Source organism: Tiliqua scincoides, chromosome 1 (assembly GCF_035046505.1).
Source record: "Tiliqua scincoides isolate rTilSci1 chromosome 1, rTilSci1.hap2, whole genome shotgun sequence".
Lineage (NCBI taxonomy): Eukaryota > Metazoa > Chordata > Lepidosauria > Squamata > Scincidae > Tiliqua > Tiliqua scincoides.
The window spans coordinates 117139062-117157503 of NC_089821.1; the positions used below are offsets into that span (position 1 = coordinate 117139062).

At 45.2% G+C, this 18442-nt stretch overlaps 1 protein-coding gene across 1 annotated transcript in view; it reads right to left on the reverse strand.

Moving 5' to 3' along the window:
• Positions 1-13523: 13523 nt before the first annotated feature.
• TMEFF2 (transmembrane protein with EGF like and two follistatin like domains 2) overlaps positions 13524-18442 on the reverse strand; it is a 263577-nt gene continuing 258658 nt past the window's right edge. Inside the window, exons 10-11 of the mRNA XM_066637218.1 lie at positions 17411-17569; positions 13524-13620 (exon numbers count right to left, since the gene is read on the reverse strand). Of these exons, the coding sequence (XP_066493315.1) occupies positions 13524-13620; positions 17411-17569 (256 nt within the window). The remainder of the gene's footprint in view (positions 13621-17410; positions 17570-18442) is intronic.

An 18442-nucleotide genomic window follows, 5' to 3' on the forward strand; every position in this document is an offset into this window, starting at 1 on the left:
TTTTCAGACAGGGGGTATTCCCAGCCCTGGAGATGCTGGGGATTAAACTCAGAACATTTGCATGCAGGTCCTGCTACTATGCTATAGACGTTGCCCCTAAAGGTGTGGCCTGTCTTTCCCCTCTGTGGCCCTACTGGTACATAGGCTTATGGGGGGGGGGGGTGTGAGGGGCAGCAGATGTCCCTTTAAAATGTTTTGCTAAAATTGTATATATATATCAAGGATCACTGGCAAAATCTATGGGGTGTACTACTGAAAGAAGTGTAAATAAGAGATAATTTATTCTGCTAATAAGATGGGGGAGGGGAAGGCAAATGCAGGCCTTTGTCCCAGGGCCCCCAAGAATCCAGCACTAGCACTGTGTAAATAAGAGACAGTGCTAGGTGCCAGGTGAAAATAGTCGGCTGCTTTCTACTCTCTCTATCTGCCAAAGGAGACAGAATCTGCTTCTGACTGTTCAGTACTAAGGGTTTCAGCCTGGCTGGATACATGCAGCTGATGCCTAATCTGGTTGACCTTTAATCCTGCCCCTGCCGAGGACAAATAGGACACCTACCTTTACCTGGATTTTACTATTAATGGTATATTTTGAGTTCCTTGCTGAACTAGATGCTGGCAGTGATCTCAAGCATGGATTAAATACACTTGCAGTAGATGAATTACCATGGTATGTGCTGAGTAGTTTATTATTCTCCTAAAGGCCTTTGGTGCCAGTCAAAACATCCTCTCATGCAGCACTGGCTTATAGATGCCTATTTACATGCATACATCTGCCCAACAGATGGCCAGCACGATCAGCATTGACAGCCCTGTGGTCAGGAGCAGGGGTCTGGATTCAGCACTCTTAGCAGGTGATTGACTGGTACGTGCTTCTAAGTTGAGAGTGTGGGGAGGGTTTTTTTCAGTGCCAGTCTGAAAATCATACCTTCATTTGCTGGAAGCAGGGGTTCCGAATCAGGGAAACTGCAGCACCCTTTCTGTTAGTGTATGTATTGGGAAGATATCCTGAACCAGGAAGAATGAACAAGAAGGCAAGGGCAGCAGAAAGAACACAGTTGTCAGGTGACACAGCCTTGACCTTTGATTGGCTCAATTTCTGTCCATGCACATCTTTTGATCACACGACTGTTTGCAGTTAGGAAATTTGGACCTTCGAACCAGTGCCATTTTCAGTATATCAGCCTTGGGTGTCCTGTTTGCAGCTACTTACAGTCCTTACGCCTAAGGAAGTCAATCTCGGAGAACATCCTATTGATTTAACTGGATCATACATGTTCAGAGTGCCAATGCCTCTTGGCCAGCTAGCCTCACTGTCAAACATCTGCACCTAATATTGCATTCCTTAATATAGCATTAGCATTTTGAACAATTGTATTCATGCTTCTAATTTGTTACAGAGAAGTTCAAAGATTTAATATTTTACAGAGTTGCACTGTACAGACAATTATTCATTACGGGCTCCTTAATTAAAGCTTTGTTGTCTTTCTGTGCAATACTGTATTCATTTTAACTGAACTATTCGTTTTAATTGAACTGTGAATTCTTTCTTTCTTTCTTTCTTTCTTTCTTTCTTTCTTTCTTTCTTTCTTTCTTTCTTTCTTTCTTTCTTTCTTTCTTTCTTTCTTTCTTCAAAAGCGCACCCTTGAATACTCCTGTAGTTGCTGAATAATGTGCTTTCATAATAGAAGAGTGTTGGCATCACAGAGGCTGGAAGAAAGAAAGCCATCTGGATTCTGGATGTATGACTATGAAAATGGCTATTAGTAATGATAACTGTAATAATTACCATTTTTAATTTGATGGCACCACATGCCATGGACCTCCAGGCGCCATGAATAGCATTTAATAAACTAAATGGAAGCATTTACAAAGGAGACAATATGCTGACCTTCCTCGGATAGATTCCCAAAGGCAATGTGGCCTAAACCCAGAAGAGCAAAGCTTCCCAAAGCCAACTCAGAGAACTGCTGACAGATTATGACATTTTATTCTATCTCTAACATGCTTTTTGCCCTCAATGGGCCCTCAAGCATCTTTTTTTTTTCCACATTAGAGGCCGTTTGCTAAGGGTCTTTAAGCCTTTTTTCACATTAGAGCACACCAGAAGTACCCAGAAGCACAGATATTGGAAGACATCCCATTGAGATAGCTTTGAAAAAAACATGTCAAGCCTTTCGTGACAAGTAAGTCACCTGCTGTAAAACACAGAGATAAAACACACTATCCATTAATGCCACAGATTACCCATCACAGCTCAATTGTAGGATTGCTTGGTGAGTACTGCTGGTCATTTTCTGTTGGTAGAAGCCATACTCAGTGTTGTCTATCTGCTGTGATTCTGCTGGACAGCTAAAAAAAAAATACACAATGTGAAATCAGGCCCACATCCACCCATCTGTCTCAAAGCAGAGCTCTGCTGGAAATTTGGGATCAGGCCTGGACTTCAAGAGTGAATGATGGAAGGGGTAAGAGTAAGTATTCCAGTTTCCCATTCTGAGTCCTGTTGGCAACCTTCAGTCTCGAAAGACTATGGTATCATGCTCTGAATGGTGGTTCTGGAACAGCGTCTAGTGTGGCTGAAAAGGCCAATTCGGGAGTGACAATCCCTTCCACACTGGGAGCAAGTGCAGTCTGTTCCTGGTCTGTCTCCCTGGCTATGGGCCTTCCTTCTTTGCCTCAGACTGTTGGTCAAGTGTCTCTTCAAACTGGGAAAGGCCATGCTGCACAGCCTACCTCCAAGCGGGCCGCTCAGAGGCCAGGGTTTCCCACCTGTTGAGGTCCACTCCTAAGGCCTTCAGATCCCTCTTGCAGATGTCCTTGTATCGCAGCTGTGGTCTACCTGTAGGGCGCTTTCCTTGCACGAGTTCTCCATAGAGGAGATCCTTTGGGATCCGGTCATCATCCATTCTCACAACATGACCGAGCCAACGCAGGCATCTCTGTTTCAGCAGTGCATACATGCTAGGGATTCCAGCTCATTCCAGGACTGTGGTGTTTGGAACTTTGTCCTGCCAGGTGATGCCGAGAATGCGTCGGAGGCAGCGCATGTGGAAAGCATTCAGTTTCCTCTCCTGTTGTGAGCGAAGAGTCCATGACTTGCTGCAGTACAGAAGTGTACTCAGGACGCAAGCTCTGTAGACCTGGATCTTGGTATATTCCGTCAGCTTCTTGTTGGACCAGACTCTCTTTGTGAGTCTGGAAAACGTGGTAGCTGCTTTACCGATGCACTTGTTTAGCTCGGTATCGAGAGAAAAAGTGTCGGAGATCGTTGAGCCAAGGTACACAAAGTCATGGACAACCTCCAGTTCATGCGCAGAGATTGTAATGCACGGAGGTGAGTCCACATCCTGAACCATGACCTGTGTTTTCTTCAGGCTGATTGTCAGTCCAAAATCTTGGCAGGCCTTGCTAAAATGATCCATGAGCTGCTGGAGATCTTTGGCAGAGTGGATAAGGTATGGGATTTTGCACATGCTGAGAATGGGGAGGAATGAAGTTTCCATTATATTTTACTGTCATTTCTACACATATGTGTTGTGTAGTTACACTGGGAGGGATCAAGCAGTCAGACTGGTAAAATGAAGTCTCCGAGGAAGAAAATGCTTAATCTCTGTAATTTATATGGGTCCCCAAATTTTCTTTCAGATTTTCTTAATGTGGGATTTCATTTATTTATGTGGGGTTGTGTCCAAAAGTGTTCTTCCCTCAGTGGGTGGGCTTTGTCCCACCTCTTACTCATACTGATTCACCCGGTGACTAATAATAGTTCAAAATTTGGTGAAAAAGTTTCATTTGGGGGGGGGGGAATAGACTACACACAGGTCTGCTCAAATTTATGAACTGCAGGAAAACTCACTGAGAAGGATCAGGAAATTGTAGATGCAATTTTGTATGTTTTAAATTAATTTGAAAGTCATACATGCCAAATTGAAATCTTTATCAGCTTCTACTGATACCTTTAGACAAGGCATATTTTCTGTAAGCAGACTTTAGGAAGTGCTAAGACAAGCATTTGTGGCTACTGCCACCTATAGTTAAAAGTTCAGTACTTCATGCGAAAGGAGAAAAAAACCTTCAAATGTCCGTGGGTCAATACTGCAGTGATGACAGAAAGATTAGTTTATTTACTTCATTTATACCCCACCTTTCTTCCGAAGGGACCCAGTTCTTAGTATATCAAACATTCTTAAGCATCCATCACTGTGAAGTGTGTACGTGTGTCGCTGCGGTGAGCCAGCTCAGTTTGGAACATCGACATAGCTACAGGTGGCAAAAAGAAAGCTCCCAACTATCATTTGCTAAGGGTCTTTATTTGACAATTCTGTCTTTTTGACTTGAGATTCTAAGGAACTATGGCAAGATCTGGAGGGAAGTGAGCCAAGGCAAATAGCAGGGCCTTCTTTGTGCTGTCCCCAATCTTATGGAATGCTGTCTCCAGAGAGAGCATTCCACAAGATTGGGGTCACCACACGCTGTAATTTTTTTCTAAAAACCAGTTCAGTACTAAAGAATTGGTTTTTAGACAAAATTACAAGGCATCTTCATTAGAGGGCATTTTGAGTCTGTGGCATTTTCTCTTTTCCACTTTGATTCCTGTTGACAATGTTATGCTTACTGGACACGATCAGACAAATATTAGGTATGACTGAGTTCCACTGAAACCACTGTGTTTTCAGGGCTGCAGGGTGTCTTCAGAGCTGCCTGAAACAACCTCTTGGTGGTCACGTGAGGCTCCTTCTTTCACCCAATGTTGTCTCAAAATGCATCAATGCAAGGGATGCAGGTGCGCTAACCACAAGGCACTACTCCCCCTGGCCAGCCTGCCTTCTTCTGGGAGACCCTTTCCCTATCAAAAGCATTCATTAGGCTGCAGCTTCAATCTTTGCTGGCTTGCACCCACAAGGCAGAATCCATTAGCTAAGTGGAATCTCCATGTTTCAATGCAGCATGCCTTTGTTGGGTCGGACTGCAGGAAAGGGTCGTTGTCTGTCTTGCTTGTTGTGGCTTCCCAGAGGCATCTAGCTGTCCACTGCTGAAAGTAGTACACAGGACTAAAGAGCTCATTGGTGTAAGCTAGCAGGGCTTTTTTAATTTCTTACAGGCAAACTTCCATTGAAATGAATTGGAGGTGGCCATCCTGTGTATTTTTGAACAGGAGTACTTCCTGATGTATTCTGAACATTATGTACTGTTTTAATATTGTGCATTATGATCTTAAGTTTGGAATTGGATGCCACTTAGATGAGAACCTTTGGAGCAAGGAGGTGAGGATTCAAATACAGATAGATAAATATTGGCAGCAATACAGAACTGAGTTAAGTGCGCTCGAAATTAGTAAGCTTAAGTGGCTCTGAACTCTCTCTTGGATTGCGGCCATTAAGTTCCCTTGCTGAATTGTCACTCGCTTGGCTTATGAAAGATGCTCATCGTGCAGGTTGTTCCAAAGGGCCTACGATTGTCTGAAGATCCACTAAGCAGCTACAACTCTGTATCTTTCATCTGGTAACTTAGTGGTCCATTGGACCATTCAGACAGTATATATAGTCCAATTAACGGAGTGGAATTCTTCCTGGCTCAACACCCTCTTTCGTTTGTCTGGAGAAAGTGAGTAGGTAATGATGCAAATAAAACTTGCAAACGCATAATAGAGATGCATTTAATAAAAATGCATTTAATTTCCTGTAGTGGCGGGTGGATCCTCCATCTTGCATATTTTGTTGCTGCCAGAGTCAGTGCCCTGTGAACACTAATCATTTTTATTAGCCATTAAACACAAAGGTCCTTTTTTATTATTATTTTAAAATGTAAAACACGTGGAAAGCACTAGCCGTAGCCTCTAATTCAGGTCACATTAAATGTCTGGTGCTCCTCACCTCCGCCCAACTCCTCCACGTGGCATGGGAAACACCCGCTGCAGTAGAAATTGGTCCCCTCCCCTCATCTCCGGATGCTGTGCCCATTGGGCTCATCAGCGTGGGGGGAGCGAGAGGTGGATACGGGGGCTTGCTGTTTTTTGACGCCCAATCTGATGCACAGGCAAGTCATCTTTAAGTCATCGCCAGCTGGCGTCTGAAGAGGCAACTGTACACATTGCAAACAGTCTATTTTCATTCTGACATTGTTGCTTCACGTCCGGGTGGAAAAAGTTTAAGGATACCTGAGCTGAGCACATCAGTCGTATAAGGGAAGCGGTCTAGTGCTGTGTGCATTTGATGGTTTGATATGCTGTTTGATATGCTGTTTGTGTATATTATGCATCTATCTTTGAGTGTGTGTGTGTTAAACTGCAGGAATTGTCATTTTCTCCCCCTCCCTTCCCCTCCACTAGTATTTCTCTTGTCTTATTTGCATAAGCACTTAATGACTTCACCTACCACCAGAAAAGGTCATACATAAGCCACAGTGGGGGACAAATAATAGCAAGCAAAGGTCAACCCCAAGGCCTCAGTCCGGTTTTGATCATCTGTGCGGAGGCTTCCTAAAACGAGTTCTACAGTACATACTTTTTATTTATAAGCCATGGTTAATGCCATCTACTTAGCACTATAAAACCGAATGGGAGCAGGCTTTTTATTGCGCACTCTTGGCTGCTTCTATGCGAGACTGCAGTACATTTTATGGCTTGGCGGCTCCCTTTCCATACAGCAAAGACACACAAAAGATTGTGTGTGTGTGTGTGTGTGTGTGTGTGTGTGTGTGTGTGTGTGTGTGTGTGTGGGTGGGTGTGTGTGTGTGTCTGGGGGATGTATGCATGCATATTTTCAGGAGACCGTTCTTTTCAAGAGCCCTCCAGCTCCAGCAAAGCTCTTAATTAAAATGATTCTAAAATAAATTAAACACACCCAGGACAATGACACTCTTTCATTCCAGAAAAAGTGTGAAGCCCTCGCCATTCAAACAGGCATCTAATTGTGGAGATGTGGCTACATTGGTTTCCCTTGATCATCCTGTCCTTGGATGTCCTCAGAAGCTTTTGGAGTGAAATGACTCTGCAGACCTCAGATTCTCTGGCCAAAGCCCTAGTTACATTGCATTCAACATGCATACTATCTCTGCAGAGTGCATGTGATCTGTGCTTTTAGTTATATACCAAATTGGCTCCAGTCAGATGCTTAATGCTGAAGCCTTTCCATCACCACATTATATCATGCAGCTATGCCAAAAGAGTGCTTGCTCACTGCATGCTATGGTGAGGGTGAGAGTGATCAGAGAGCCTGCAGGAGCTGATTGCCTATGGGTCTCCTTGGACATATGCCAGCCATTTTACTGGTGTATGACCTAGGAGAGAAGAGGGTTGGGGAGGTATCAAAAAAGGGGGATAAGATCTGCCACTGGATCCATCCTCTCCTTTCCCCAACATGCCTCTAGGTTCCTCCCCCCAAAAGCCTCATTACTCCCCCTTCCTGCTCAAATTCTGTTCCTACTGACTTATTGGTGTCTGCAGAACTTCCCAGAGCTGCTGCCACATGCTGCACCACTTGGTGTTTACATCAGTGGCCCAGGAACACAGGACAGCAGCTTGTCTTTCACACAGGGCCAGTGAGTGGTCTATGCTGGGGACACACCTACGTCCCTGCCTTGTCCCTCCTACGCAACAGGCCAATCTCTCCCTGTTTTGCCGGTGTCTGAGCAAGATCTGAGCCACATTGGCACAGCATTTTTCCAGTGCCCACCCCTGCTGTGGTTGGCCTGAAACAGAAAAACAGGATGTTTTTGTTCAAAGTTGACAGTGAAAAAAAAACAACAACTGGGGAATTGTTTGTTCAATCTTTAACCTTTGTATGGTTAAAAAAGAAAACAAGTGATCAACTGTTTTACAAGGGCATCATCTTAGAAGAGGCATTCCCTCCTACTGCTACCCAGTGCTTTTGGATCATCACTGCCCCCCTTTGGGCTGTTCAGTTGGCATACTGGAAAGCCACTTCCAAGAACTCACCTGAGGGAAGGCGAAGCAACCTCTTTTATGTAGCCCGAGCCTCATCCAAGTCCTTAGGATCAAATGACATGTTACTATTCAGCACCTGCTTAATCGCTGACGTTCTCGTTTTCTGATAGCGTAATAGCAACTGGGTTCTTCCTGCCCCCAAGGCAGTGCCGTGGGAAGGGTTTTAAAGCCTAACACAAGTAGGACACAGAGGGATTTATTGCAACGGCATCAGCATTATTAGAGATTATAGGCACACCATTTTGTCAATTAAATGCAGAGTAGAAGAGCAGGTCATTAGTTTCAGTGTTCAGAGTTCGGGTGTCAAGTCAAAGAACACAAAGCTTACTATTTTCCATCTGCATCCTCTTTTTCCTTCTTTTTCGCCTCCAGAAGTTCCCTGCCACCTCCCCAGCTGCAGAGACTAATTGAAGTTTGCTCAGGCATAGTGTCTTCCAGTGAATAGGTCACAGTACACGCAGTACAGTTTTGCCTTGATAAAAAATATGGGAAACTAATTATTATGGACAGACTGCCTGAAATACTACTTGCCATGCAACGTCCCTCTCTGATAAACCGCACATCCCCTTCCAAAAGAGCAAAAATGAGCACCGCCCCCAACATGTCCCCCCAGTCGATGCTTCCAGAAATTGCTTGGAAGTAAACACCACCACACGGAAGGGGAAACCTTGGGATAATCATAGAATTGCAGCCTCGTGGTCTGATCCCAATCAAATTTCCTAGGAAGTAAGCCCGCCTCGATTTCCATGCGGTTTACAGCAAAGCGAGTATGTTCAGGGTTGTTGCCTTTGCTTGTTTTTTTTTTTTCTGTCCAACTGCTATGGTAATTGACTTTGTTAGGTGACTCCCTACCCCCCAGCCCTGTCTGCACACCCTACACCTTTATTTTAGTAAACTAGAATGGAAAGATGGCATGTGGTGTTGGGGGCTTGCTTTGATGTGCTCTAACGAACCTCACTTTTTAACAGTAGATTGACTCCCACTCTAAAACCAAACTTGCAGCTATGGCAAAAAGTGCATTTACAGTCAAGGGAGAAAAGCAAGGCAGTTAACGGTGTGTCTGATGTGGGATGAGAGGAAAGACAGCCTTTAATCATTTTGTTTTCAAAGGCACTTTGGATCTCTTTTGAAGATGGTGTTTTTTTTTTCCTGGAGCTTTTTTTCCTGCACAATCTATGAGACTGAAAGCTTTTCTAGCCACCTTTCACCTAGCCCCTCAACTCTAGGTTAAACTAGGCATATGTATACAGGTAGACCTGAATGTGCAGATTCCCTTGCAGGAATCGGGAGCAGTGGTGCATACACAGAGTCGTAACTCACTGCCCTGACTCCTGGGGCAGTAACATCACGACATCACTTTCAGGTTCTCCCCAGAGGAAGGGGTGCTGGTGGCTTCATGCTCCCTTCAATGGGGGGGTGTCTCCACAGGTGAAGGAATGAGGGTGCGAAGCCATCAGCACCTTCTCCATAGCTAGTTCAGAGCCTGACTTGGTGTAGTGCCAAGGCAGGTGCTCCACCCTAGTTACGCCTCTGTACATAGACTAGTCTTGGCTGCACACGAGGATAGCATGTAACATTTGGTTATGAAGAATCCATTGCATTCACCAGCGGCACTCAGAGGTCTGTATGGCGGAATGCCATCTCATGTACTGTATTTTGCAACGCAGATATGAGTGCACGACCCTACCTGGAGCTATTAGCTACCATCTTGGGATATGCGTTGCATGCAAAAGAACAGTGGCACAGGACTATCTCTGGATCTAGACCTTTCACATTAGGATCTAGCCTATCTAGGTAGCAGCTGGAGCTTATGGTGCTTATACAAGCAGCAATCTATAAGGCAGCTTGTAAGAATCATGCGAAGAACAAGAAAAGCCATCTGGCAAAACAATGAAGTCTCCTGTATGATCTCATCGGGGGCCAGATAAGATCGTTATGAGTCAATTCAAGTATTTGTTACTGCTGTGAATTGCAGGTGAAAGAATCTCCTGGGTTTGGAATCCCTGCTGATAAATTAATATCTAAAGTGTCGTTATATGGCTCTTGACTGTGATCAGATCCATATACATGAGGAATTGACTATGGATGAAAATGTATAGAAAACAAACATTAGAGACAAAAACAGCATCTTAGTGACTTGAGCTATTTCCATCATAAAAAAACAACAAACATCTGCTCTGAGTATTGCTTCCTGGTAGTCTTTGTCCCCCAGTGGTGCTGTCATAATATGTTGTCTTGAGTGAGGGGCACGTCATTGAAAGAGGGGAGGAGGATCATAAAGGCACACACTCAAGGGAGACAATCTCCTACCACAGAATTACAAATCTTACCTGTTCTTCATGCTTCTTGGAAAACACAAGTCTACTGACTGTGCATGTCACTGGTAACTATGGAGGTAATAGTAACACTTGGCCATGGTAGAGGTTCACCCTCAGCTGAGAGAGGAGAGGAGTGGAGGTAGGGAGGCCAGCTCCATTGGTGGCAGACTGGAGAGAGGTGGTGAGCAATTGTTCAGTGCTCCACCCAGTCTGTTGCCCAATGTGAACATCGGCATTTGTGTACTATGTCTGCCATTTTTGCATATAGGAACGTTTGACTATTGCAAACGTGACCTAACAGTCCTAGCCATGCAATTGAGTGTATCCCCAGCAGGGAGTAGCTCTTTTGCTGATATAGCTCTGAGGAACTGGTACACCTGGTTATAAGAGAAGCCTAATACGAGTCCCAGTCTTTCAAAAACACATTACACATTTCAGAGTTTGACCCTTTGTCTCTCTCCCCCCCCCCCCGCTTTACAAGTTTTACCTCTTTTAATCTCAAGGCAAGATTATGATGGGTAGTTCAGTAATGTTGACTTGCCCAACACCTGACAGTGCATCTTCAACATTTGAAGTTGGCGCTCCCACATGTGTTAAAAGCCAACACTGTGTCAATGTCCCTGCCACCAAAAACACACATGCACAAATGGTTGGCTTTTACTTAATCACATTGGCCATCATTTCCCTTGATCTCATCCTCACTCAGCCCCATTTGCTTTATGCTGGTGGCTTCATTGCCATGTCAATCCCAAGCCAATGGATTGCTGCTCCTTGTAGCTTGCTTCTTGCATGAATACAAACCCATGCAGTTTGGGCTGACTCTATCACCATTCCTGTGAAATCTCTCACAGATGGTGGCTGATAATCCCTCCTCTAAATCACATGGGCAACTCTTCAGCCAAGCAGCTGTATGAAGGGATGCCCCACGGTTTGGGCTCACAGCAGCAGTCAACCCAACAGAATCCGCTTTGGTATTCAATGGAGTTCCCTGGTTTATTGTCACAATACTGAACCCGGATGAATGGCTGAAATTTACTTGTAACTCTTTTTGGCACTTCCAAATGACAAAAAATTAGCCTAGGGTTGTTACACTGATGGGTGTCTGGAGGTAATTAGTAGTAATAGCTTGGAAGTACAGTCTAGGACCAGTGTGTATATTGTGGTTGTTTCAAATTCTCCATCATGATGCACCACGTGCTGTTTGATAACCCACAATGATCTGTTGGTTTAAAGCTGCTGAACTTGCAAATCAGGTGCAAACACTCCTAAAGAAAGATTTGTGGTGGTTTAGCGGAAACGGACTGCCCAATTCTATCCCAGGTCAACATTTGCTGGATGCAGGGCTGCTCGTGCAGCCTCCAGGGGAAGGGGACTTTCATCCTCCTCCGCGAAAGCCCTAAGCCCCACAATGGGGCTTCTCGAGTCTGCGCTGGCTATTTTGCCAGTGCAGACTTGAGAGACTCCGTGTCAGGTCTTCCTGCCTGACACAGAGTTCAAGATATGGCACAGCAGAGTTCTGCCGGTTCCAACCCCTTCCCACCCTGGTTCCTCCCCACCCCCCATTCTCCCCTACCCCCCAGAGGCCACTCTGTCACCCAGTGGTCACCTTTACGTCCTTCAGCGACATGTCCTTCTTCTGCCGGCGCTGGATCTGTCCCCCGAATGGTGCGGGCCCAGTGCCAGAGCTCCCTACTCTGAGGGTGCTGAAAATATGCTTTACAGCACCCAGTGCTAACACTAGGGCTCAGTGCCAGTGCTGGGCCAGTTTAGTATTGGGCCTCAGGCCAGTCAGGAGAGGTAAGACATGAAAACTTTACTTACATTACCAGCTGCCACATGGTCGCCAATGGGACCACTTCTGCTGGTGTAGCTCTGAGGAACCTGCTGGGAGCATGTTTAAGCCAGGAATGGGGGCTTGGGATACTGCAGATGGCACTGCTGCTGTGATCCATCCCCGTTCACAGTTCCCTGTAAGGTGCATGGTCACATGGCCATGTGTCTCATAGCCAAGGTCCATGCAGCTTGGAACTCGCCTATCTCGAAGTTGGCGATGTTGCAGTAATGCCATCACTGAATGTCTGGAGGCCCCACCCCTGCCATACAGCCACAAAAGGGTTATGTGTAGCTCACACAATTCTTACGCTGCCCCCATCCTGCCATGACCTGTCCCATCCACCCTTCCATTGGCAGAACTCTGCTGGTGAACAGCCTGCATCATGCTGCTGGTGACTTGTGGCTTTTGGTTGCTGCGTCAGTAGCTATGCAGCAGCAGCTGGCAGAGAGGCCTCCACAATGGTGGGGCCCTCATTGCACCGACGTACCTGGCAGTACACCAGTTCAATCAGGGGATAGAATTGAGCCATATCTTATCTGTGTGGTACGCCACTACATGGGCATGGCTCACTACCACCTGGTACCAGCTGCTATTTGGAGGAACTGAATGCTGTCACCACCGAGAGGCAGGCAGACATATTTATAAACTGACCTGAACCCACCTTCAGCTGCTTCATCAGAAGCCTTCCATTGATGAGTCCCTTCCATCAGATTCTCCTTGCCCATTTTTCTCTCACTACTGCCATTTAATTTCCTTTCTTCCTGCAGGTTTCATTCTGCCTTTGTCAGGACAGTACTATTCCAGCTAAGGAGATTTAGGGCAATTGACCGAAAGGCCCAGAATCACCCAAGCAGTGATTTTGGGTAAGAGGAAGGGATCAGGAGCATCCAAAGGAATAGATGCTCAGGGACGTAATTCCCTTGGTTGAGCCTTCTGGTGTTGGGTGCAATCCTGCAGTGAGGCTGCACATATTTCCAGTGGCTTCAATACAATTTATATGGACTAAACACATTCAGGAATGCAGCCACTTTGCCTGCAGCTTGAAATTGTGACTCACGGGACATCAGCATTTGCCATGTTGTAAGATAACACACTGGTGACATACAGCAAATTTAAGAAAGCAAAAAATAATCCTTTTTTCTCATCACTGAGTATTTATTATATATAACAAATACATGAAAAAGAAAAAACTATATTGTGTGATATAAATAGTTTATTTACATTACAGAAAAAACATCAAGACAATGTATACTATTTCAAATATATCCATACATAATCAAATATAGCTGTAGTACATGTTTTTTCATTGGTGTAGATTACCACAAATGCAAGGCAACATGTGTAGATCTTTTGTCTATAATACTGTATTTTGTAAGTCCAAGTTCTCTGCAGTTTACTTTTGCCATTGTGGAAACATGCGCTCTTTTTAAATTAACCTGGTTGATGCTCTTGTTGTGTTGTCTGAACTGTAGTGCCCTGTGTTTTGCTTCTGCCGGTGAATTCTGTTGCTCCTGGGACATTTCCTGAAAGCAAGAAGGGGAAAAAATAGCATGAAATTTGCTTTGCTAAATGACAGTAGAGGTAATGTAAGGCTTGCAGGCCACTGAAGGGCAGCTGACAACTATGGCTGTCTGTACAACTCATCTCTCCCTGGTTGCACAGCGATGTAGCTGAGTGAAGAAAGGCAACCCCGGCGCACTCTGGGAGCCTGATTTTCATTTGGAAGTCTGCAAAAGCCAAACCATTTTCCCCAAGGACACAGTGTGCATGCAGCAAGGGTTATTTCCATGCCGGGCTTTAAATAGCCACTACAAGCAATATGGGTATAAGACTTTTGAAAAAGAATGTACTGAAAATCAGGGGGACATTCAAACACTCTTCCAAAACTCCTTCCAGCCTGGAAAGCCTAGGCGAAGGAAAAGAAAACTGTGACTTATTTCTCCCACTGCCAGCTCAGGAATATACTGTTGAATTGGAACAAGTATAAATTTTGGGTGCCCTTCAGGGAGAAAGGCGGAATACAAATCCAATAAATAAATAAATAAATAAATAAATAAATAAATAAATAAATAAGGGAAGCTGCCTTATACTCTTGGTCCATCTAGGTCAGTATGGTCAAAGCAGAGTGGCCCCAGAGATCCAGAGCTCAATCCTATGCATGTCTACTTAGAATTAAGTCACATTATAGTCAGTGGGGTTTACTCCCTGGTAAGTGTGAATAGGATTGCAGCCTCAGACAGAAATCTTCCTCTGCCCTAGCTGGAGACACCAAGGATAGAACTGGAGACCATGGATTTCATTATCTGAAGAATTTTGTATCAGTCGGGGTCCCGGAATGGATCCCGTGTGGATACGGAGGACCCACTGTATTCTAAAATGCCTGGGACCTTTCCAGTTTCATTTGTATATATTCTGAAACACTTCAAAGACATTATGGTAATCATAATTATCAATAATAAAATATAACAGGAAATAGCTCATTAACAAGTTGACTAGGTGGGGGACTATATGCTTTGCTAGGGTCCAAGAGTATGTTGCAAATATGAATGAGGGGAGACTAAGACATGGACAAACACAGACCACCAGAGTCAGGTCTGTCTGAGCCAGGAATGGACACAGGCAGCCAGATGCAAGATCAGGTCCAGGAGAATCTCCAGACTACGAATCTGTATTCATTTTTGGATGTAACTCTCATAATAAAGTTTATAAAAATAGTTTAAAAACAAGAAAGAAGTTAGGAAAAAGGTAAGGGGAAAAAAAAAAGATAAGTAGCACCTGCTTTCTGCATGGCTCCTTGTCAGTGGGGTAGCTAGAGGGGGTGCAAAGCACTTAGTTTTGCAAGGAGCCTCACCGTGGTGTGCAAGTGGCCCCTCCCCTTCAGAGAGGCGTAGGCTTCCGTTTTGCTCCCTCCTCCCTGAGTGGCTCGGAAGGCACTTGCACACAGTGCAAGAGGCTACCTGCAAAACTTAGTGCTTTGCACCCCTTCTAGCTACGCCTTTGCTCCCTGTGTTATTAATTATGTCCGTGTACATGGGACTTGATGCAGACACTGCATGAACCCCACTAAGCACAAAGCAGGCAGGATCCATGTAAAACCTGATCATTTCCTCTGCACATCAGCTGCTAACGTGCTTTATGGCCTGAAGCTGACAAACCTGCAGCCACCTGGAAGATCGCTTGAACAACGTGATATAGTGCCACTTTTCTGTTGAACAGTTCCATTCCCATCACCATCTTTTTATGTACACTGTATTTTTTGGCTATTTTGAGTTATCTTCCTGTTCCCTGCAACTCACTTTAATATAATGCATTGCCTTTTTGCAAGGGAGGATCTGCTCTTGAGGGTAGAGTTGATGAACTCCACTTGGTCAGCAAGCATCTCCAGGCTTCGACAGACATTTTTCTATTATGCCTTTAGGCCAGGAAAGGATTTATGAATTATTTGGTGCCTTTTTCAGGCCTGAACACCACACTTGTCCTCTAAGCACAGCGAGATGTGGACACAGAGATATATTGGGCCTTTTAACTTTCTATAGGAATGTGATACCTGGTGGTTCTTTTTTCCCCTCATCTTTTTGGGAAAGGGATTTATTTTTAAGGCAACTGATTTATTGAAGTAGCTGTTGGAAAGCTGAATCAGTTTCACCTTGTGGTGTGTGGACAAAAGCCTGGAGAAGATGTGAAGTGGCAGCCAAACTTGGAACTTTGCTACCAAGTAATGAAAGTGGATGTTGGTACTGAAAAATGTACAAGACAATCTTAAACCATTGGCCCCCTATCCCTGTACTTTCTACAGGGGTATCCCAGTGTGATTGCTTGTGGCATTCCAAAGTCTCAAGCAGAAGCCTTTCCCAGACTTGCTACCAGAGATCCTTTTACTGGAAGAACCAAGGACTGAACCACTTATGGGGTGAGAGTTAAAAGAGGATGTTGCTCATTGAATTCTGAAGCAGAACACACTTGAGGGGCCACCACTGAGATGCTGGCAAGCTCCACACCAGTCTTTGCAAAGCACATTTTGTACTTACTGGCTCTGCTAAGTAAAGGGGCTTCTGAAATGGCTCTTATTTGGAGCCAAACCAGTGCAAGGGTGGGCAGGAGGGCCCAGGTCATGATCCAGAGTGCTTGGGCTTGCGACCCACCAGTGGGTTGTGACCCACACTTTTGGAAGTGCTGCCCTAAAGCATTCTTAATGCTCCTGTTGCTGCACTATGCATGGAAAGATGAGTACAGTGGGCAACCTGCCGGTCTTACTTATTTACTTTAAAACATTTCTATCTCCCTCCTTCCTCCATACCTGACATGCCCAAGGAGACTCATGACAAATACAAACACATACAATGAAAAATAGAAATGCAACAAAAATAGAAAAGCAACTAGCAATTAGAAAACTCACAACAGTGAAAGCAACAATAAAGGCAGCAGCGCACAAAGTAATCAAACTCTTAACAAAAGCTTATAACAAAACAGACAAACAAACAAAGCAGGAACTAAATGAAAGCCTCTTAAGCCTCTTCCAGGAGACTAATGGGGAGAGCACAGCTCTAAACTAAAGTAGGAGGGAGTTCCCACGTTCGAGGAAAGAGTGTCGGTCATTGCTCACCTTCACACTGAGGAACCTCTGTTAAGGTTCCAAGAAACCCCAGGATTCCCCAGAAAACAGTTTGAAAGCCATTCATAGAAAGGACCATGCACAATTGTGATCCCTTACCACAGAAGCCCAAGGGTAAAACATGAGATATGAACAAGGCCAGTGTTTCTCAACCAGTGGTACGGGTACCGCCAGTAGTACTTGAGGTGGTGTCTGGTGGTAATCGCAGGACCCCTGGACACCTGCCGACCTGCAACAAGACCAGGAACACGACACAACAAACAGTGGTAGGAGGCTCCCAAAACATGCCTTTCCGTGCTCAAAAAAGCACTCTTGTCCATCCTGAGCCTCTTACTTGTGTTTGTTTAGTTGCTCCCGGCCTCCCAACTCAGAAGTTACTGGCAATGATGTCATTGCCAGTTACTTCCAGTGGTACTTCGAATAGGAGGACCATGTAAAATGGTACAGCAGAGTACAAATGCTGAGAAATACTGAACATAGTCATAGTCACAGTGCAGAAGCAGGAAAGAATTCACCCAACCTGACAGAGCAGTGCCTCTCACTGGCCTCCAGGTGGCTTATGTTTATACTGCTGACAGGATGAGAGGAGGAAGAGAACCTCAACATACACATGCAGTAACAAGTCATGTTTTCTGTACAAACAAGTCCAAGGGAAGAGCCACCTGCTTTGACTGCAAAAGTGGGATGCCGCCATTGCTAACCTTGTAATGCAGAGGACTACAACGCAGATGATCGCAATCTGGATAGTTCCAATCACTGCTGCTATTAAGACATACTGAAATCGTACAGGGCCAGGCACTACGTATAAAACGCTGTAGTCCTTCTTTTCACAGTGTTCTCCAGTATAGCCTGCATCACACCTGGAATGGAAAAGAGATGGGTTTACTCCGTTGCTTGCAATGGCTTTTCCAGTCCGCAGGAGGTAAACACCAGGCTGTGAAAGAAAGATTTCACAGTTTGCGTTTCTCAAACAGTGGGTCATGACCCACCAAGTGGGTCATGAAGCTGTAGCTGATAAGCTGAGGAGGCAAAAGCGTAGAGCCCTATGGGAAGTGAAACTCAGCCATATTGTGCATTTTCTCGTGAGTAGGAGAACTTGCTTAACAGCACCATCCTAACTTGCATTGGAACAGGCACGCTGGCAGGCCTACTCTGTATCCAATGCAAGTTTCAGGCTTTCTAAGGGTCAGCCTGAGGCAAGGGGAAACTTTGGGGCTATTTGGATCTGTGCAGTCAAAATCGGTGGTGAAAATCCGAGCAGCCTGGGACTGCCCCAGGCTGCCCAGGAACAGGGCTAGGATCCGGCATAAATGCCGGATCCTGGCTCTGCCTCCTGCTCCCTGCCCACCCACCCACCCTGGGAATGCCTGCTGCCTGCCCATCCCCTGCTCTGAAACACATCCCTCCTTCCTCTTCCCTGCCCTCCTCACATTCCCCCAGACCTCTGCGACAGCCAGTCTCAGTCAAAACAAACTTACCCATCCTTGGGGCCTGTGTCAGTACAGGGAGGCTAGCACACATCTGTGCTCTGGTCTATCTCCCCAAAGAGTGGAGCAAAAGTGGTTCCTTTCTTTTGTGACACTCTTTGGCTGGCTCAAGGGACTTGTGCTGGCTGAAAGGGCGCTTGGGATTGTGCCCTTTACCCATGCAAACTGTCCTGTCTTCCCAAATGTTGATTATGAGAAGGTAGCTTGTGTATTTATCATCTTTCAACATATGAAACTGCTTTCTAC